At 38.1% G+C, this 21,742-nt stretch overlaps 1 protein-coding gene and 1 long non-coding RNA gene across 2 annotated transcripts; one reads left to right on the top strand and one right to left on the bottom strand.

The window, feature by feature from the left end:
* Nucleotides 1–3,459: 3,459 nt before the first annotated feature.
* LOC149111217 (carbonic anhydrase 2-like) lies at nucleotides 3,460–10,325 on the top strand. Its single transcript, XM_089292410.1, has 7 exons — nucleotides 3,460–3,517; nucleotides 3,923–3,961; nucleotides 5,146–5,489; nucleotides 5,836–5,892; nucleotides 7,962–8,028; nucleotides 9,664–9,857; nucleotides 10,203–10,325. Exons 1-7 carry the CDS (start codon nucleotides 3,460–3,462, stop codon nucleotides 10,323–10,325), a joined length of 882 nt encoding a protein of 293 aa, XP_089148536.1.
* A 10,530-nt stretch (nucleotides 10,326–20,855) lies between these two features.
* On the bottom strand, nucleotides 20,856–21,341 carry LOC149111216 (uncharacterized). The gene is made up of 2 exons (XR_016207955.1): nucleotides 21,094–21,341; nucleotides 20,856–21,053 (listed from the first exon to the last, which is right to left on the bottom strand). It is a non-coding gene; the product is annotated as an uncharacterized LOC149111216 (long non-coding RNA).
* Nucleotides 21,342–21,742: the final 401 nt, after the last annotated feature.

Here is a 21,742-nt window from a genome sequence, read left to right as displayed (position 1 = left end):
GTAGATCCTTAACGAACGCTGCTGACTTGATAAGGCAAGCAGATATTAACCAATTGAAAGTTAGAAATATAGAATAATCTTTAGCAACACTTAACTTAAGATCTATCTTAGGGAGGTAGAAGCTAAGGCTGCACGAATGACACAATCATGTGCGAATACAAAGTTCCACATTGAACGAATGTTTCTAAGTAAAACGGAAGAGGCGTTCAAGAATTGAGTGTTCCACATATGTGAGATAATCTTGGCTTGCCAGAACACAATTTTCCCAAAACCATATTTTCTTAATAGTTGGCTCCAAAACATATAAGTAATAAAAAGCTCAGTTACCACAGGTATATAATAGTTTTAATTACTTTAAGTTGCTTTTATAGGTAACAAATATTGCTTTTCTCATGAAGTAACTTTGAGACCGTGATCACGTGCATTAGGAGTTTTCTTGTCCAATCAGAAATCTCTATATTTTAAGGAAGTTTTATAGTAACATTCTATTCATCCGAGAGTCTTTGGCAGTATACTCTAAGGACTGTTTTGGAGTTCAAATGTTTCTAAACTCGACTTAGTTCTCGTCGCGTTTTAGTTTTAACTCGGCTGAAAATCAAACTTACAAAAAAATCGATGATTGCTAATCACTGATGAAATATCGAAAGTCATTTTCCTTTCAAGACCGGAATCCTTTCCCCACATAAAATGTATATTTAGATTTGTCTGTAGAAACCAATAATAGGGAAAGTAAGGAAATCGAATATCTAAGCCGGGGCCATTTAAGCAATATTCGTTTGACATCAATGAAAATTAATGACAGTTTGACGTATTTTCCAATTTTGAAAACCAAAATTCCTTAAATGTCGCTGACTGCAAAATTAAAATCACTTTCATTGAAATTAGTCAAGGAAAACAGATCCGACATTGAGATAAGTCTTAAGAAACTTCAAGTAAGTAACCATATTTATACTATTTGTTGAGTTGAAACCCAGTGCAAGATAGTGTAGATAGCTTCATTGCCTTTTTCATTCTCTCAAAAAATACCACTTTCTTTAATCTTTTTTAAACGCTAGCACTGTTTCTTATATTTATTTACCAAAAATTTGAAAGTGTATCACCTTTTTCTCGTTTTGTTAAGTGAAGAAGCGCAGCGAAATGAAAAAAAGAAGATTTGTTTTGTTCGACACAATTTGACAAATGTAATAAACAAAATGAAAAACCCCAATCACTTTTCGTGAATACCAGTTTTTTTTGTTTTTTTTTTTAAGTTTGGACGGTTCAATATCTTTTAAATGCTTACGTGCAGTGGGGAAACTAACTCTGTCTGAGTAATACAATCAGGGCTGGTATTTAACTCACCTCAAAATTAATAGCTGATTACAAACGCATGCAGTTATCCTTCCTGACTGTATTTTAAATGAAACTGAATTGCAAATCTGACAGGAACTATGCCATTTTGAAGTTTTTGTTTTCTGCCTGTTTCTCCGCCAGCCGGGAGACCTTTAATTAGATCGTACGTGCATAGTTAATAGAGGGAAATGGTTAGGAAGGCCGATTAAGGACGTTCGCGCGAAAATTTTCCAACGTTGATTTTTTCCTGAAACTTTTACCACTGTGAGATGATGAGTTAGTTATGTCAGAAATGTAAAAAAAATGGGAGGTCACCGACCGTTTTTGAGAGAACAAGCCCGGAAGAACACCCTAAATCTGAAAAAATTGAGCTTCGTTAGCGAATAAGGTCACAGTATCTATAAGCCCAAAACATTGCAATTATATCTTTGAAGTGAAGTGTTCTCTGCCAAATATTAAGTAGACCTATTATGTGAATTTAGTCAACTGGTGAGGTTCTTTAAAGAACAAGTTAGCATTTAGCGACCATAGTTTCAGGCGCCTTGCAGTCGCAAGATGGCAGGACTCGATGTCCCTTGGACAGAAATATTGGATTTTTTTTTTTAACTTTGCACAATTATTTTTTGTTCATTTTTGGAAAATGTGGAGATAATTGTAAATAAATTCTGTTTCTGGAAAGAAAAGTAGGGGTCACTGAACGTCCAAGATCGTTAAATCCAAGAAAAGCTATCGCAATGGCCATCTGCCCTGTCATTGTTCATTTTAGTACTTAGCGCGCGCCCTCGATGCCTGACGTGGCGTGTGAATTTGCGTGCGCAGTAAGGATACGTAGAAACAATCCACCGTAGGAAAAAAGATGGCGGCTGTACATTTTACCACAATGCCTCGCGAACCTAACACAGCCCAAAAGGCACAAAGAAAGCCTCATAATTGCAATATTTTGTCCTCGTACTAAGGATATTAACTAGCCTAGGTGTGAAGATTTTATAACGTTTCTCTACGTTTTTATGAACGTTTAGGTTTTCGTGCGCTAAGAACTATGGGTAAATGTACCAGTCGCCATCTTTTTTCCTACGGAGGATTAGCGCGAGGATTTGTATTGCGCATCCTTACTGCGCATAATTTATGGCGTCACTAGCGCGCGTTCGTGCACGCGCACGTTGAAAACATGACGGATTTGCCTTGATTTTGAGTGCTGTCAGTTGAAAAATGGCTATAGCTCTCTAACGAGCTCGGGCACTTCAATTTTTTTTCCAGTCCTTTTAATCAACTAATCATTAGCTTTGGGTGAGAGAAGACTGATCTGATTTCTGTTGCTGAAAATTGAAGAAATAAGGAAAATAGCAGCTGCACTGTAGTCTTTTTTATTTTGTAGTTTGATAGCCGTGGCGAGCAATTTGGTTCCAATATTTTAACAAAGATTCAGCTGTCTGTCAAAATCAAACTGAAAAGTTTATTTGTGTCCGACACAAGAATTGACTGTAGTTTGAGGCGTGTTTTCATGAGTCTGGGCTCACAGAGATTTAACAATAACTTGTAATGCGTTCTTGTAATAAGTATTAAATAATACCATAATGGGATATTTTCAATGCCTGACTGCTCCTTTATGAGCATGGGCACCCCCATTTGTATTTTATAATTAAAGTTCTCATATGATAAATGTTCAGTGGACAAAGTTTGAACAAAAATCTATTGACAGTTTTATTTCAGGGGAATCACATTAACATCAAAGAAGCAATCAAGCAGACTAAGATTTATGCTGGAAGGCAGGCACTGCGCATCTTTTGTTTTTGTTTTTGTTTTTTGTTTTTTTCTTCTGTCATTGCCAGGTTTTGTGAAGGGTCAAACCCCAAAATAACAAACAAATACATACAACAAAGAGCTTTGCCAAGTTTTCTAACCATTTTCCTCAATTAACTATGGTATGTGCGAGGAAAAATTGTGTCAAACGAACATTTAAAGAAAATTTACACTTTCTGTTTTTTCTTGTTTGAACAATATCATTCTTTGGAAGTTCCGAGACTGATTTGATCGGTCGACAGTCGACTCTACAATTTTCTTACACTAGTATTATATAATTACACTTTTATCACTGTTGTAATATTGTGACTTTATTTGTACACAGGGATGTCATGGTCACTGTTCCTGTATTATCTAATGCTTGGTATAATCAAGCGTCGACACAGTAAGACATCAACTTTCGGACTTAAAGTTCTGTTTCATTTAAATCTCTGTAGGTTACAAACGTGATCAGTTTCATGATATTTAGCATCGCTAAGCTAATTCGGGACACTATAAATAAAACAGCAAATATTGTAAATATGACCGAACACTTTTTTTAAAATCCCAACTGGTTGAAGGTTCACAAGTTGGCTATTTTGTTTTCATTGTGGACCATCAAACACAAATCTATCCAGCGTCGGAGAGAAGGATTTAAACCAGGGACCCCCGGTTTACAAATCCAGCACCCTAACCACTGGGTCGAGCCTTCTCCAACAGTCATCTAATTAGGATAACCAGTTTGAAGTAATTTGTGTTAATGCCTGTTTCATGCCCTGAATATTGTTTCATTATCATTGTTTTGCTGTAGCTTATCCTCAGTTTGGCTACGGGGAGACAACACAAGAAGGTAATCAACAAGTACGCTCATATTTTATCATGCGTAGCGAATTATTGTCACGGAAATCTGTCAATGTTATACGATGCAACGGTCCTTTAGATTTTTAGCACCACTTTGGCACAGTTTAATGAGTTTGTTTTGATCTACGAAAATAAACTTAGCTTGATAGTAAGGCTTAGAGAACACAAATCAACGAAATCAGTTTCCTTTGTTTTTGTCATCTAGCCCCCAGTACCAAGCCGAATTTTTTTCAAGATTTCGAAGTTAGCCTACATTGAATTTTCAACCTGTTTCTCGGTCTCTGGTCAGTTTTCTTTCAGTATGGAAAAAGGTGTTAGTATGTTAGTATTCTCATTCTCAAACGCCTGAATAATTCATCAAGTTCAAACAAGGAAAATCATGACCATGGCGGTGTTTGGATATCTGATCTTTATTAGCACAGATTTTGATGATTTTATTTATCTGTTTTCTCCTAAGTTTTAGTTTCGATTTAGAATATATATTAAACACCCAAGACAGTGTTTGACCACATTTCCAAACTCCTCGCAGTTCGTCGTATTTTTAACTACCTTCTCTGTGTGGTCAAACACAGTCTTTCGTTTTCTGATATATTACTTCATCTCATCAGTTGGCAGCTGGTATTCTTATTCTGTAATTACCAATTAAGGTAGGCTTTTAGCCTGACAGTCAAAGACGTGCGAGAACAAAATATTAAATGTTCTTTTTTTACGATTAGGTAGGGATACGTGCAATTTCCGAAAAAAAATTCTTCGCAAGGGAAGTTCAGTTAACAATTAACCTTCCTGGCATTGCCAACATTCTTTTCTTTCTCATTCGTTGTCTTTCTCTTGCAAAAACATGACTGTAAGTCATTTTCTTTTATAATATCAATTTATGACTGACATTTCGTTGAATTTTTATATCGTCAACTTTCGGAAAAAAGAGCTTCAGCAGGGCAAGATTTTCTTCAACACTGTTTTCCTGAATCCAGACCTTTTTTCTATAGTATATATAAACAATAACCTCCTTTTTGCGCGAAAATATTCTCGGATATTTCTCCGCGGACATTATCTGTTCCGAGAAGCGAACAGTTTTCCGAGAGCGAAGCGAAGACTGTTTTCGAGGAACTGGTTAGACCAATCGCGTGCGAGCGAAAATATTTGATGGATTATAATTTCATATATTCTCTATAGTGAATGGCATAGTGTATGGCCCACCGGACTGGCACAAGGGATGGGAGGACTGCGGCCTTAACAACCAATCCCCAATTAACATCGATACAAGTAAAGTGGTAAACAAGAACTATCGTGATCTGAAAGTAACGTTCGACAACCCGGGGGGCCTGGTCTCTGGGAAGCTGGAAAATACTGGTCACTCTCCTACTTTAACCATTGACAAGTCACAGGGAACAGCTGAAATCACAGGGGGTCCCCTGGGGGATACCACTTACACACTAAACCAATTCCATTTTCACTTTGGCTGTGAAAACGACCGCGGATCTGAGCACACTCTAAACAAGAAGCCGTTTGCTGGCGAGGTAACGACACTAGGCCAATTTTAGTTTTAGGCCATATGTGATTTTGAACTTGTTTCTATTATATCATACATATAGTACATCAGTTCAGTTCCTCATCAGTTCACTTCACTACTGTAGCAAGGCATCTACAGTCAATAATTCTAAAGTAACGCTACCTCTTAGTTTTCCATTTATTTTTTGTTAAACGACAGCGTCTTCTCTGTGGTTTTCTTCAGTTATTATAACCGTAGCAAGATAAACGTTATTCGCTAATTTTAAAAACTTGTTCTTCTTGAAAACCCCGGTAAATTTTATATCGACCTTATACAATAACAGCTTTGTCTTTTTACTTCTCTTTTCCTCCAAGCTCCATATGGTGTTTGAAAATTCAGGCAGATATGCAGTCATAGCCCTCTGGCTTAAGGTAACATAAACATAACCTTTCTATTCTCTTCATCTACTGTAATCCGTATTTACCGTACTCAAATTTGCAATTCGCCAATCAGAAGCTGTGTTTAACTGTCCTGTTGTCCTGCGATATTAACTCACTGACCTAATATGGTCGCTTCCAAGTATAGTAATTTTCGCTCGAGTAAAATCGTAAAGAGATTTTAAAAGTAGAATATTGAGCGTCTGGGACGCGCGGTGGCCTCATGTTTAGTACGCTCGTCTCCCGTTCGAGCAGTCTGGGTCCGAACCCCCGCCTGGGACCTTGTGTTGTGTTCTTGGGCAAGACACTTTACTCTCACAGTGCCACTCTCCATCCAGGTTTATAAACGGGTACCGGCGAACTTAATGCTGGGTGGTAACCCTGCGATGAACTACACTGTAGCATCCATTTTAGGGGGAAATATAAATACTCCTAGTCGCTTCATGCCACAGAAACTGTGATAAGCTCCGGCCTGATGGGCCACTTTGCTCGTACGCAGACTTTTTACCTTTATCTTGATAATATCCTTAATATCCTGCGATGTCAAGTCACTAAACTGATAATGGCGGAAATTGGGAACATTAAGCGCCTAATCGCACATTTTTGGTACGGATCCGGAGGCATATTAGGCACTTTTGATTCATGGGTATTTTGGCTGGGCTGCTTGTCACCAAAGTAGGAACCATGGCTCGATCACACTCGCCTGATAAGTCACTGTAAGGTACCAAAAAGGTACGATTAGTTATACCAAAAAGATTCATTTATATGATGAATTGCTTATCATAAAACTTGATCATCTTTGGCAGATCCGGGACTCTTTTTAAAGCGGGGGCCCAAAATTTTTCCAACCATTGCGCAGTAGTGTTGTAGTGCCATTTTTTAAATTGTTTCCCATTTTCTTTTTCGATTGCGGGTGGCGAAGGTTTCTCTGTGCCATTTTTGAAATTGTTCCTCCTTTCTTTCGATTGCAGGTGGTGAAGGTTTCTCTGTTTAGTAACCCTTTTAAATAAATAGCATTTTACTTTTATTTGAAAATACACAAACGGTTGTCTTTTTTTAAAAGAAAATGCAAATTGTATTGAATTCAAAGAAATTAAACGTTCACCATCAGAAAGTTAGAACGAGTTTAGTCTTAAGGACGGTGCCTACTAAATATAAAGGTTTTTACGCCCGGTTAGGATCACGCGGAAAAAGTAGATCTTTGCAAGGGCTACTGGAATCCACAAAGAAAAATGGGGGAAGCCACGCATTTTTTCAAGATAATTAGCCTTGAATCTCAACAAAAATGGTGACATCAGCATTTTCTGAAAAAAAAGATGGAAAGGATATTTCTTCACAGATTCCTTTGAATAGAAAAGCAAACACGTTTATCAAGATCTCAAACCTGTATAGTAAGTGGTAACATAAAAACAATTTTTGGTTTGTTTTTCATGAAAAAATCGTTGCAACAGCGCTTTTAGCGTCTCTGACAGCCTTCCTCTGGTTCAGCCAAAATAAAGTCTAAATACCTTTTGCTCACAACCAGAAACTAATCACGTGTTCAATAGGCTTCCCACTTCCATTTCATAACATAAAATGTGGGGGTAACTACGCGTTTTTTAAAGTTATTCATCTTTTTTGAAACCTTTTACGGTGCCCGCTACATTTTTTCCTGTCACCTCCCCTGTAAGTAAAACATTTGCGTATTTCGCACTTGTTTTGCGCGCGCACTACGCCATCTGCAGGTGCATGTTTACAGTTGGATTTCAGTGTAATTTTGGACAGATAACAGATAGGTTTTCAGCTGGAAGACGGTAACATTTAGTGGTTTGCGAAAAGCTGCTATTTTGGTGTTCCTGGTTTAAGTACGGGTTCATTAAACTTGATTTGGTCACAGTAGAAAAATCTTGCTTTCTTTTAGTCGTGTACTTGGTAGCGTAGTTTATTGCGTCAATGTCAACCCCAGCGCGCACATGGCGCTTAAATCATGCCTTGCGTAATGCGCAGAAAGTATGCGCACTAACAAATGTAGGCACCGTCCTTAAAGTAATGCTTTATTCAGTGCGTATTGTTTGTTATTTTAGGTTTCTTCTAAAGGAAACCCGACTTTGGGAAGGTTTGCAAAACTGCTTCCTAACATCATTTATGTTGGTAAGTTGTGACAACATTTTACGTTTTCCTATATAACGAGTCGTGCTTCGAATTCACAGCTGCTATATGCCCTAAATTTGAGCTGACCGTGCAATACTTTTACTCCATATTCCGTATGGCACGAAATGTTTGCGGGAGTTTAATTTTGCAGATCGGCGAGTTTTGGTATTATGCAGAAATGATTTAGTTTAGCGATTGTAAAGAAAAGATTCTCTCGCTGGGCATCATCTTTTGCGATTTTCAGGAAGACATTTTCGTTTTTTTAATTGACTACATGCAATCGTCAAGCAAAAGAACATGCAGAGATCTAAAATAAGGTACAGTTACATCTTGCCCTAGTGTGACTGATTGCTCATACAGTGGATTGGATCGTCTTATTTCTCAACGTTTTGTTTCTAATTTCATAGTTTTGTTTCTGAACGAAAGAGGCGTTTTCAATAAATGGCACCAATAGATTCTACATGGAATTTCTGCATATATAATTTCGGTTCGCGGGAACTTTCTTTTAAGGATCGAGGAAAAAACCGCGAAAATTGCAAAAATTAGATCCGACCTAATCTGTCATAATTGTTAATCATTGATCCATTTTGATTGGTTCTTATTCGATCAGGTGGAGAATACATAGACTTTGTTATAGACGTTGTTTTGTTTTTGTTTCTTAATGATATAAATCAGATACATTCCATGTTGCCATGAGTCTGTTCAGTAACAGATCACAACAGACGTCACCGTGGTAAGAACATGAGTGACACATGTTTGTTTTTACCACATTTTCATGTCATCTGTGATCAGTTACTGAACAGACGCACGGCAGCGTGCAATCTATTTGCTTTGTCCCGGATGTTGTGTTGCCAGCACAATCACCGCCCCTTCTCAGATGTAAATATTTTTGCTTTTTCATACTCTAATCTTAACCAAATATAAGATGGTATTTCCAAGTTTTTGAGAAAATAATGCACACTCCATCTTCTATTGTTAAATATACCTTTATACCTGTTTTTCCGTTGCTTTGACCTGCGAGATGCTGCGTGTAAAAAGATCTGGCTTTGCCTTTCCGTGTCTGGGAAAATATTGACTGCTAACGAAAAGTTACCAAAGTTTTGACTACCAGCATTTACTGACAAATAGCAAACATTTTCATTCACAATCTAAACACGACAAAAAAAAACGAATTATTAATGACCATAGAATTTGTTGTATAATTTGTTAGGTCTGATATATCTATCTCTAAAACCTCGGTTGTCGACGAAAAATGTTCATTCTAACAATAGACAAAGGTTGAAAGTCAGCTAATCAAATCATAAGGTAAATATATAAAAGTGACAGCGTCGAACGCACTCACAATCTTTGATTACTATTAGTATAATTTGTTATGTTTATTTGCAAGCCAACGAATATCATAATTCTTGATGTTCAAAATCTCTCTGACTATTATCACAAAAACTAAACAATTATTATTGATTATTAAACTACTTATATAGAGAGGAAGAAGTTGGGAAAATTTGACTGTAAGTCGAGAAAATACTCTCCCTCCTTTAATCGTTGCTCAATGCTTAGCTCATTATGTACTGATTATGTGAGGAGAAATTAGCTAACGGTCACAACTTGCCGCTAAACAGAAGATTATATACCCAGGGACGAGCACGGAAGTATGTAAGTCTGACGGTATCCGTTTGATGGGGTTCCTTTCCAACAAATGGAACAACAACAAGAAGGTGGTGATACTACCAGACTACTACCACTACAAGGGGTCCTTTACAACCCCTCCCTGTACTGAAGGAGTGAAGTGGTTGGTTCTGAAACCCAAACTTGACACCTCGAAGTATCAGGTGAGTACATGTTATCTTGCTCATTTCAGTTGTTGATAATCTTAGTTACAGACCTGAAACACTACTGAACAATATTTGATACGCGCCTGAATAAAGGAAAACCAAGCATTATTACGAACATAAATCCATATTCATTATAAAGGATTATTGATACAGTGTCCCGTCTGACAAAAATGGCATCAGCGTTCTTGATTAGCGTTAAGTTTGTCTGTTCAATAAGCTAAGAGTTGTCGAGCATTTCTAAACAAGATCGTAATGCTCAATAGAAGAATTTGTGCTTCACATGTACAACTGCTAAAGATTTGAAAACAGGTTGTAATATATTCAATGTGAACTTTTTTTTAGTTGAGACGGTTTAGGAAGCTGAGATCATGCCATGGTCGTTTTCCTGGTCTTATGTGCGACAATTACAGACCTCTGCAGCCGCTGAACGGTCGTAAAGTTTACTCGGTTGGAAACAACAAGTAGAAGAAACAAGACGTCGTATCCAATAACTTCACAATACAACACTTGAAACTAGCTAAGCTTTTAATTAACCGCGCGACCAAAGTGATGAGAATTAGCTGTAGTTATGGTCTGTTCACTGCTCGGTTGAGACATTTTTCAGTAGATAGACAGTTACTGGGTTGCAGTTTCTGGCTAGACTGGAATTGTTTTTATCGATCTCAGACATTTTGATTAATCAAATGGAAAAGCTAGTAAAATTAAACAGTTAATTCCCACGGTCAACATTTCACAAAGGAAACATGCGAGTAGTTCCTTCTGGTTTTGCCAGTAGTTAGAGTTATTGTGTTGCTACTCTTTGGCTACCGCTGCATCATAGAACTGTTTTCTGTCGATTCCAGATAATACAAGTTAAATTTCCCATCGCGTTTTTAAGCTTTCTTATAAGCATCTTGTTATTATCTAAACCATGTCAACCATGACAGGACCACAACGTCAAGACCACTGTTGCAACCTTTTAGATTAACAAGTCAGTTTAGTAGAACAGCAAGAGTTTTTTTGTGTATATTTTTTAGCACTAATTATAATATGAATTAAAAGCAATATCATTACAGAAGTGTGAGAATTTTACAATGGCTAGTCTTACATACGTATCTTTCGTCCCTACCAAGAGACTCATCAGAGGCCTTTCAGCTAACTCCTCTAACATCGCGTCTGAAGTCCCGCTAGCATAAAAAATTAATGAAGGAGGCAATCTGACCTTATATCATATAAGTATTTCCAATTGCGTAATATGCCATTCAACAACTTAAAAAGGGTAATTGTAATAAAAACCTTCCCAGCATCCTTTACCTTCCTTAACTTCAGTTTTGAAGTCCAGGATGTTGTATTCGGAAAGTCCGGGCGTTGACATTAGTAATGTTGACAAAAATTTTAATACACTGCTTGCGATCAAGCTCTCTTGGAGAAAGGCTTTCCTCGTTGATTTGGAAACAAAAAAAATCAAATCCAAAATAAGACTGCTTCAATTTAAGTGTGGTATGTGTAGTAGCCTTATAGTTAGCCCACTAGACTCCGGATCGACTGGTCTTGGTTCAAGCCTTGGCCGTGGACATGATGTTGCGTTCTTCGGGCAAGACACTTTTGAACGCCCATTGTGCCTCATTTAACTGAAGAGTATAAATGAGTACAAGCGACTTGTTGGGGCAACCTGACAGAATGCTCGTGAGTAACCTGTGATGGAATAACATCCCATCCTGGGGAAGTAGATATACTCCTAGCCGCTTCAGATCAGTACGGAAACTTGTTTAAACTTACTTCAACTGCGTTTGAGAGGCTTTACCTTATATCAAATTATTACTTCAACATTTAAGTAACAATTCAATCCCTCATCCACACGTAAATGAAGAAAACAAGACCAGGTTTACCGTTAGTGTTTATTCTTCTGTCCAGTGTAGACGTGTTCACTTCTTTGGCAGCAGTTGCTGAAAACACTGTTCCCAGGCCTCTACTGCTGGTTCTCTTAGTATGCGCTTTCCGTCATCAACAGCAGCTACTGTGTTCTCACCAGGTCCGTTGAATGTAAACGTTTTGTTATCGAGAGTTATGAAATGTGGATCTCCCCGTATTAAAGCTGAAAACAAGTCAAAAATACGAGGGTTTTTTTAGCTCCTGTGTTTCGATAGATTTGTCGAAGAGCAAGACACCTTAATTATTTGTTCATCGTTTGTTAGAAATTTCGTTTCGAAAATCTCATGCAGTTGTCTGCATACTTTAATTTCGAAAACGCTGTGAAATATTTATCAGAGTTGGCATGTCCATGGCGAAAAAAACTGTTTCTCCGAAATTATACCGCACCGTTTGGATCAAGAGAGGCCTCTTTGGAAAGCACTTTCAAATTAAAGCGCTGGGAAGGACAATACTTCGAATATAAGTCATTTCTCTGCATAACTGATTAATTCACATGGGATGCCATGGCTGCTAACAAGAACTGCATTCTAACACGCTCGAAAGTCGTTTCTAGAAAATAACTGAACAGATTAAAGCGAGGAATATCTTTTTGGAAAGCTCTTTCAAAGCGCCAAATAGTTAATTCTCCTTTTCGTACGAATTGCTCTAAGAAAATCCAGGTGCAGTTTTCTTTTCTTTTTTTTTTTTAGGCATATTTAATTAACAAAACCAAGCAGTGCCTTTTACTACGTCAATTAAACTGACCCATTGGGTGACTTGCATGCCTAAAATAACCTCTCATTTATGGGGGATGTGTTCTCACCCTCTCTTGCTTGTTCCTAAAGGTTAAATATCTTATAGCAATCTGTCAAGTTAAGATCTCGAAATTGTGCATTTATCACTGTTTGCATTGTGCATTAATGAAAAAACCCATTTGTGGAACGGAAACTCTTGCTCGATCTGCAGTATTTTGTCAGCTGTACATTACTTTTAAGAGTTCCTTTTTTGAATGAATAATTGTGCATTTGCCACTGTTTGCATTGTGCATTAGTAAAAAATGCCATGCCTTGGACTAAAACGTCATCTATGTTGCCTTCCACGCCATCTAAACCCTGGAGGATCTGACTCAGAACCAGAATTTCTCAGAACCGAACTGATTCCGAAGGGCAACACATTGAAACAGAAACGGCCCCAGGGAGTGATGAATGTTGTCAGTGGTCTTGATTCCCACGCTAGCTTTATCTGCCAGAATCCTGAGTTCGCGTCAAGTTTAGAGAACACTCTGGAACCTGCCAATCTTCCGAGAGTTGTGTCTACTGCTGGAAGTGGATGGTTCTCCTTCTTGACGTACTCATTCAGCTTGCTCAGGTCGACACAGACCCTGACCTTGCCATAGTTCTTCGGGGTCACCACCATAGGAGCGCACCAATCGGTGGGTTGGTCAATTCTGGATATGACTCCTGTCTCCAACATCCTATCTAACTCTTCTTTAGTTTTCTGATACAAGGGGAGGAGTACTTTCCTTGGAACTGACACTTGGAAAGGTTTAGCATCTTCTTTGAGTGTGATACGGTAACTGTCCTCCATGACACCTAGTCCTACGAACAACTTGGGGTACTTGTCTGCTACTTTACTCTTGTAGTCATCACTGCTCAGGCTGTCAAAACTGCTTATCAGCTTTAGAAGTTCAGCTGGCTTTCTTCCTAGCAAAGGTCGCTGCAAATCTTCTATTACATACACTTGCTCCTTAGCAGTCTTATCTTGAACTCGCAACTCTGCTATGAAAGTTCCTAGACAGCTCAGTTTCTGTTTACATGGACCCATGAGTAGCCTGGTGGTCCTGCTAAGTGATGGAACTGGTTGCAAACTGTGATACAGACTAGGTGGAATTACTGTTACATCCGCACCGGTATCCAATTTAAATTCTGCTTGCAGTCCATTCAATGAAACTTTAGCTTTCCATGAATCTTCGCTACTTCTTTGGGCAGCAGATACTTCAGTGAGTTCGCCTAGGAAGAACTCTCCTTCTTCTTGTCTCCCAGGAAAATTCACTTCACCCACTCTCTTGTCTGATTGAGATCTGCAGGTCTTCGCACAATGTCCTACTTTGGAGTCCTTGTTACATTTCGATTCTCTGGCTGGACATAGTCTCTTTGGGTGTAGTTGACCCATGCACCTTGAAGATTGTGCTTCAGGAGTCTTTCCATTTTTAGACTTGGATGGTTTCTTTTTCTTCTTCATATCTTCTTTAGAATCGTTTCCCTTTCCTTTGGACAAACGGTCAACATGAGCCGGTGGTGGGTCAGATTTGGTTTCCTGTAGGAACGTTTGCTGCTTTTAACTGTTTCCGACTACCTGGTTTTTCTAATTGCTTTCTTTCAAGTCAGCTTGGAATCCAGTTGCAGTTGTTCAGAGAGCTTCTTATCTTTTATCCCTACCACGATTCTATCTCGGATGAGATCGTCTCTTAGTGTTCCAAATTCGCAGTATTCAGCAAGACAATACAAATCTGTCATGAAATTATCCACTGACCCACCATCTTGTTGACTTCTCAGGTTGAACTTGGCTCTTTCAAATATTACGTTTCTCTTTATCACAAAATGAGCTTCAAACGTGCCTTTCACCACGTTGTACTGCTTTGCTTCTTCAGTTGTCAGTCCGAATGACACTACGATGTCGTCAGCTTCTTCGCCCATCGAATAAATCAAAGTATTCACTTGGCTCTCGCCGTCCTTTTGGTCGAGTCCAGTCGCTTTTCGAAATCGTTCGAAACGCTTGATCCAACGGGACCATTCTTCGGGTTTGAAGTTGAACTTTTCAGGTGGTGGAACTTGGTAACTCGCCATGGGTATCTGTTGAACCATGGGCTGCTGTACAGCTGCGGCGACTTGTGGTTGTGCGGCTGGTTGTGCGGCGTGAGCGCCAGCTTCGTTCGGCTCTTCAACTACTTGAGGTTATCAGCTTGAATTCTGGCCTCGTGTGCACCTTGGTCTCCCATATTTCCGTTTTGTCTGTTTTTTCTTCAGTTTAAAGGCTATTGGGAACTTCCCGCTGCCACCAGTCTCTTCGGAGGCGAGTTATTTGGGCTTACGATAGTCTTCAGTGAACAACACTTCTTTACTTCAAGACGCCATCAAGAACTCTGCTGTGCCCTCAAGAACTCTGTGTGCTTGGAACATATTGAATCCCTGTCGACTAAATATGAGTGCCTTTATCATGAAACGTACACCAAATTGCTCCTTAACATTGATGCAATACATCCACTGTTGTATTTCTCACTTAACTTTCTCCCTATTTTTCTGCTCTCACAAAGGGTAAACTGAGTGGCTCAAATATAAACGTTTCTAAAAGCAGATAATTTAAGGAGTTATCGGGTTTATTGAAGGTCTTCCTGTTCCTAAACGAGTACCAGAACCCCCCTTTTTTATTTCAAAATTTGTTTTCTCTTGATATAAGCAGCCAACAGGCAAAATCTACTTGAATGAAAATCTACTGTGCCTTCTTTTTCGGGGGAATTGTTGTGAAGACTAGAGAAGTTCGAAATACCGCTCGATCGACCAAGATGGCCGACAAAATATATGGTAACTTAAGCATCATAACATAACGCTTGCGCTAGTCCTATCTAATCCCTAGTGGGCCATGATGAACAAAATCTCTTTATATAATAACCCAAGTTATTCTCCCATTTTGATTGGTTCTCGCCTATGATCTATTAGAGGACAGACGCACGATTGACGTCATCATTACAAAGTTTTTCTATCTGTGTTTTCAAATGGCGGAAAGTTTTGAGAATTAAGATAATATTTTACGTGACTGGGTATAAGATAAGGTACAAAAAAATCTTGCCGAGGCATTGAACAGGTAGAGAAGCAGGAGGGAGAAAGATAAAGCCTTTTTTTTTAAGAAATGACTCAGAAAAAATACTTGAGCAGTCCTAATGGCAGTCGAGCGCGACTAAACCAAGCACAAAATTGGTCTTGGTAAGCCGAAAACCATTGCCGCTTATCTCGAATTTAACAAACCCAATAAACAAAATGTTTTTGAGATTAATTTATTTAAAAAATTAACTTTTCTCAGTCTCCCAATAATTGTTCAAACATTGATTGATGTCAGGAATGACACATCAAAACATCACTTCTTAAAATCAGTTAAAATAAACACATAACCTTACTTTCCGAAGCGAATGTTCTAGTCCGCTTCATGGCACAGCAGTGTGCAAAGTAAAGCTCACTACAGCTCACGGCCAACTGTATCGCAGTTAAAAGGTATTTCCGACACTATTTCAAACTGATTTGAGAATCACCAACCACAGAGGACACAAATTTCCACCGTCACTGACGCTCCTTTCATTCAAAACTCGAATCGAATGGCCTCCAGGTTGACCGCAACCGCAAGTTTTCCGAGCGTATAGTTCAAATCCTGCAATATTCAAGGCAACGTCCAAGCTTTTCGGCTCTCAGAGCTGCTCTGATGACAAAACCTGACTCGACTTTTCCAGCATTTTCTTTAAGATTTGTAGATTTCGCAGTTCATTTCTGCTTTCACTGTAAGCTTTCATTCTACGAGAAGCGACCCTCGAATCAAGTTTGACAGTGGCGTGATTTTCCTGGACCAATCATAATTCTTTGCTAAGCATAGCAACCAATGAGATTGCTTCATTTTGTATCGACAATAGATTACGTCAAATGGCTTTTTTCGTGTTCGCCAAAGTGGGCAAAGGCCCGCTTTCGAGTTGAAAGATTTTGAAATGAAAAAGCTTTATCCGTAGTAGTTTGTTTCGTTATTATATAAAACAAATAGATTCAATATTGCCGTGCGTCTGTTCAGTAATAGATCACAGAAGACGTCAAAAGTGTGGTAAGAAACATCGGTGACACACTCGGCTATCGCCTCGTGTGCCACTTATTTGTTCTTACCACATTTTGACGTCATCTGTGATCTATTACTGAGCAGACGCACGGCAACAAGGAAACTATTTGTTAAATATATGCACGGCCGTGCGTATATAAGATGACGTGTGCAGTTTCAATTTAGCTGCAAAATTTCCGTCGAGTTTAGTTCAAGCTCCTTTTGTTTAAGTTTCGGCAATGTGAAGATTATTCTGAACAATCCAAACTCTACTTCGAGCCTTTGACTTTTGCCAAGCTAAGACATTTACTTAAACGTGAGTATTTTTGACTTTGTCTGCCTACATTTTAATTATAATTAAATCGATCGAAGAAGCGAATTTTTCATCGACAATTTTGGAAACCAGGTTAAGCGTTTTCGCTCAACCGTTGCTCAACTAATTGTGGTGTGTTAGGATCCTAGTGACCTCTGTTTTTCTTCACCGTGCATTGTGAGAACTTTGCAGTCAATCACAAATAAAACATGTTTTAGCGCCCAAGTTGTTGTCGCCATGTTATAAAAGAATTGGTTCATGCTTTTAGCTGTGCGTATATCGAGTTACGGACGCACTTGGAAAGTTTGGAGAGCACTCAAGAAGCTAGAGTTGCTCGAGGCGACAACTCTTACGCTTCTTTCGTGCTCTCCAAACTTCACGCGTGCATCCATAGCTCGATATACGCACGCTAAGCATGAACCAGTTCTTAATTTTCAAACAGGCCAGTACAGAAAGATTTTATATCTACGCAGCTTGTAATTTACGCTTTGACCATTTCCCTATCACGATTTCATTTACATACCAAATTTCAACTGATTTATTGGGGTAATAGTATGCGAATATCTCGACAAATAAAGGTTCCTGAAAAGTGCTATGCTACGGTTATACCATATCGGAATAGTTAGTTTGGCCCGTGAAAATTAAGTGCACTAGACGAAAAACTATGAAGCTGGGCGTTTCGACCCGACGAAAACAACAATTCGAGGAGCGTTTAATTTGAGTCAATATCTCTTAGAATTGTCTGATTTGTCCATAAATTATATTGTTCCGAGTGCCCAAGATTTTCTACCTATCAAGGCTTTTTTTCAAGTACATATGTTTCGCGGAAGATTCATGTGTAAAAGATTCATTTTTCTTTATCGTTTTAGAACGTAAAGGAGTGATCTTAATATTGCTCTAAATTATCATTACTTTTATTATCATATTTTTCTTTCTTTTCTTTTTAATATAGACTCTTGCCCCGCTTAAATTAGTTCTGGAACTAGCTATAGTTGCGGGGGCAAGTAATTCTTGTAACTATATATAAAAAAAAATAGAATAAAATTTAAGTTAAAAGTAAAATGGAATGACTCAAAGTACGTGATCGAATTGATTATTTATAGGAAAAAGAGCATGAATATATTCATAGAGTTAAAGTACAAGAATTCAATCGTCAAAATTGTCAATTGTTATTGTTTGTTTACTTGACAATTCTGACAACTGAATATTTGGCCCGGCCCCATGAATAGTAAAGGAAATATCAGACCAGTTTTGAATACCCACTGAAACTTCCTTTGTTAAAAATATATGTATTCCTTATTTTGGCATAAACTCCTTAGTATTTATACTTTCCTTCGGTGAAATTTTTTCATACTTTGCCACATCATGGATATGATATTGCCTGACATTTTGAATTGGCAAAAAGTCAAGGTTGTTCGGACGGTTTTTCCAATATTCTGTAATTTTTCATTCTTCGAAATATATTAGATTAGTTCTGACAGATGTTAACAAAAATAGGGTATTTCATAGGAATTATATGTGGTTACAACTGAGCCAAATTTAAAAAAAAAATTCACCGAAGAAAACGCAAGGGAATTCACTGTCAGTTTTGCGTTTTGTGCTCATGTTGACGTCATAAAAATCGAAAAACACTGAGGTTTTCCTTTGAGCGCACGCAGATTACTTGAGCTTTCGTCCTCAGCGCGCGTGCGATCGTAAAAACATGGGGAGCCACCTTAACTCCACTTCGAAGGGGCACAAATTACATTAGCCATGGCCTATATGTGTAGGCGGCTTACCGTTCAGAGCAACAGTAGGTAAAGAGACCCTTGAACTAGTACTTGCTTTAATCTTTAGTCGTCTTCCACTACTTCGTTTTTCTCTTCTTAATACAACTTTAAAATATATCTGCTTTTATGCCGACTCTAGCTACACCTGGGACTCAAACCAAGGGTAAATCAGGTGGTCCAAAACAAAGTACCCAAGTGTAGATCCTAAACGAACGCTGCTGACTTGATAAGGCAATTCAAGCAGATATTAACCAATTGAAAGTTAGAAATATAGAATAATCTTTAGCAACAATTAACTTGAGATCTATCCGAGAAGGGAGGTAGAAGCCAAGGCTGCACGAACGACACAATCATGTGCGAATACAAAGTTCTAGATTGAACGAATGTTTCTAAGTGAAACGGAAGAGGCGTTCAAGGATTGAGTGTTCCACATATATGAAATAATCTTGGCTTGCCAAAACTAAATTTTCCCAAAAACATATTTTCTCAATAGTTGGCTCCAAAACACATAAGTCCTAAAAAGCTCAGTTACCACAGATATATAATAGTTTTAATTACTTTAAGTTGTTTCATAGGTAACAAATATTGCTTTTCTCATGAAGTAACTTTGAGACCGTGATCACGTGCATTAGGAGTTTTCTTGTCCAATCAGAAATCTCTATATTTTAAGGAACTTTTATAGTAACATTCCATACATGGGAGAGTCTTTGGCAGTATACTCTAAGGACTGTTTTGGAGTTCAAATGTTTCTAAACTTGACTTAGTTCTCGTCGCGTTTTAGTTTTAACTCGGCTGAAAATCAAACTTAAAAAAATATCGATGATTGCTAATCACTGATGAAATATCGAAAGTCATTTTCCTCTCAAGACCGGAATCCTTTCCCCACATAAAATGTATATTTAGATTTGTCTGTAGAAACCGATAATAGGGAAAGTAAGGAAATCGAATATCTAAGCCGGGGCCATTCAAGCAATATTCGTTTGACATCAATGAAAATTAATGACAGTTTGACGTATTTTCCAATTTTGACAACTAAAATTCCTTAAATGTCGCTGACTGCAAAATTAAAATCACTTTCATTGAAATTAGTCAAGGAAAACAGATCCGACATTGGAGATTAGTCTTAAGAAACTTCAAGTAAGTAACCATATTTATACTATTTGTTGAGTTGAAACCCAGTGCAAGATAGTGTAGATAACTTCGTTGCCTTTTTTCATTCTCTAAAAAAAGTACCACTTTCTTTAATTTTTTTTTAACGCTAGCACTGTTTCTTATATTTATTTACCAAAAATTTGTCAGTTTGTGACCTGTTTCTCGTTTTTTTAAGTGAAGAGGAGCAGTAAAATGAAAAAAAAGATTTGTTTTGTTCGACACAATTTGACAAACGTAATAAACAAAATGAAAAACCCCAATCACTTTTCGTGAATACCAGTTTTTTTTTTTTTTTTTTTTTTAGTTTGGACGGTTAAATATTCTTTAATTACTTACGAGTAGTGGGGACATGAAACTAACTCTGTCTGAGTAATACAATCAGGGTTGGTATTCAACTCACGTCGAAATTAGTAGCTGATTACAAACACATGCAGTTATCCTTCCTGACTGTATTTTAAATGAAACTGAATTGCAAATCTGACAGGAAGTATGCAATTTTTGAAGTTTTTGTTTTCTGCCTGTTTCTCTGCCAGCGGGGAGACCTTTAATTAGATCGCACCTGCATAGTCAATAGAGGGAAATGGTTAGGAAGGCCGGATAAGGACGTTCGCGCGAAAATTTCCCAACGTTGATTTTTTTCTGAAACTTTTACCACTGTGAGATGATGAGTTAGTTATGTCAGAAATGTAAAAAAAATGGGAGGTCACCGACTTCGTTTTTGAGAGAACAAGCCCGGAAGAACACCCTAAATCTGAAAAATTGAGCTTCGTTAGCGAATAAGGCCACAGTGTCTGTAAGCCCAAAACATTGCAATTACATCTTTGAAGAGAAATGTTCTCTGCCAAATATTAAGTAGACCTATTATGTGAATTTAGTCAATTGGTGAGGTTCTTTAAAAGAACAAGTTAGCATTTAGCGACCATAGTTTCAGGCGCCTTGCAGTCGCAAGATGGCAGGACTCGATGTCCCTTGGACAGAAATATTGGATTTTTTTTTTAACTTTGCACAATTATTTTTTGTTCATTTTTGGACAATGTGGAGATAATTGTAAATAAATTCTGTTTCTGGAAAGAAAAGTAGGGGTCACCGAACGTCCAAGATCGTTAAATCCAAGAAAAGCTATAGCAATGGCCATCTGCCCTGTCATTGTTCATTTTAGTTCTTAGCGCGCGCCCTCGATGCATGACGTGGCGTGTGAATTTGCGTGCGTAGTAAGGATGCCTAGAAATGGCGTGTGAATTTGCGTGCGTAGTAAGGATGCCTAGAAACAATCTACCGTAGGAATAAAGATGGCGGCTGTACATTTTACCACAATGCCTCGCGAACCTAACACAGCCCAAAAGGCACGAAGAAAGCCTTATAATTGCAATATTTTGTCCCTGTACTAAGGATATTAACTAGCCTAGGTGTGAAGATTTTATAACGTTTCTCTACGTTTTTATGAACGTTTAGGTTTTCGTGCGCTAAGAACTATAGGTAAATGTACCAGTCGCCATCTTTTTTCCTACGGAGGATTAGCGCGAGGATTTGTATTGCGCATCCTTACTGCGCATAATTTATGGCGTCACTAGCGCGCGTTCGTGCACGCGCGCGTTGAAAACATGACGGATTTGCCTTGATTTTGAGTGCTGTCAGTTGAAAAATGGCTATAGCTCACTAACGAGCTCGGGCACTTCAATTTTTTTTCCAGTCCTTTTAATCAACTAATCATTAGCTTTGGGTGAGAGAAGACTGATCTGATTTCTATTGCCGAAAATTGAAGAAATAAGCAAAATAGCAGCTGCACTGTAGTCTTTTTTATTTTGTAGTTTGATAGCCGTGGCGAGCAATTTGGTTCCAATATTTTAACAAAGATTCAGCTGTCTGTCAAAATCAAATTGAAAAGTTTATTTGTGTCCGACACAAGAATT

The sequence above is a fragment of the Orbicella faveolata genome, unplaced genomic scaffold (genome assembly GCF_042242905.1).
Source record: "Orbicella faveolata isolate gen_17 unplaced genomic scaffold, um_ofav_v1 contig_24, whole genome shotgun sequence".
NCBI lineage: Eukaryota > Metazoa > Cnidaria > Anthozoa > Scleractinia > Merulinidae > Orbicella > Orbicella faveolata.
This window is presented reverse-complemented; position numbering and strand designations above follow the sequence as displayed.

Coding starts and splice junctions, on each gene's coding strand:
- LOC149111217 (XM_089292410.1), top strand. CDS start 3,460: ATGTCATGGTCACTGTTCCTGTATTATCTAATGCTTGGTATAATCAAG. Junction 5,893..7,961: donor TCATAGCCCTCTGGCTTAAG/GTAACATAAACA, acceptor TTGTTATTTTAG/GTTTCTTCTAAAGGAAACCC. Junction 8,029..9,663: donor TCCTAACATCATTTATGTTG/GTAAGTTGTGAC, acceptor TTATATACCCAG/GGACGAGCACGGAAGTATGT.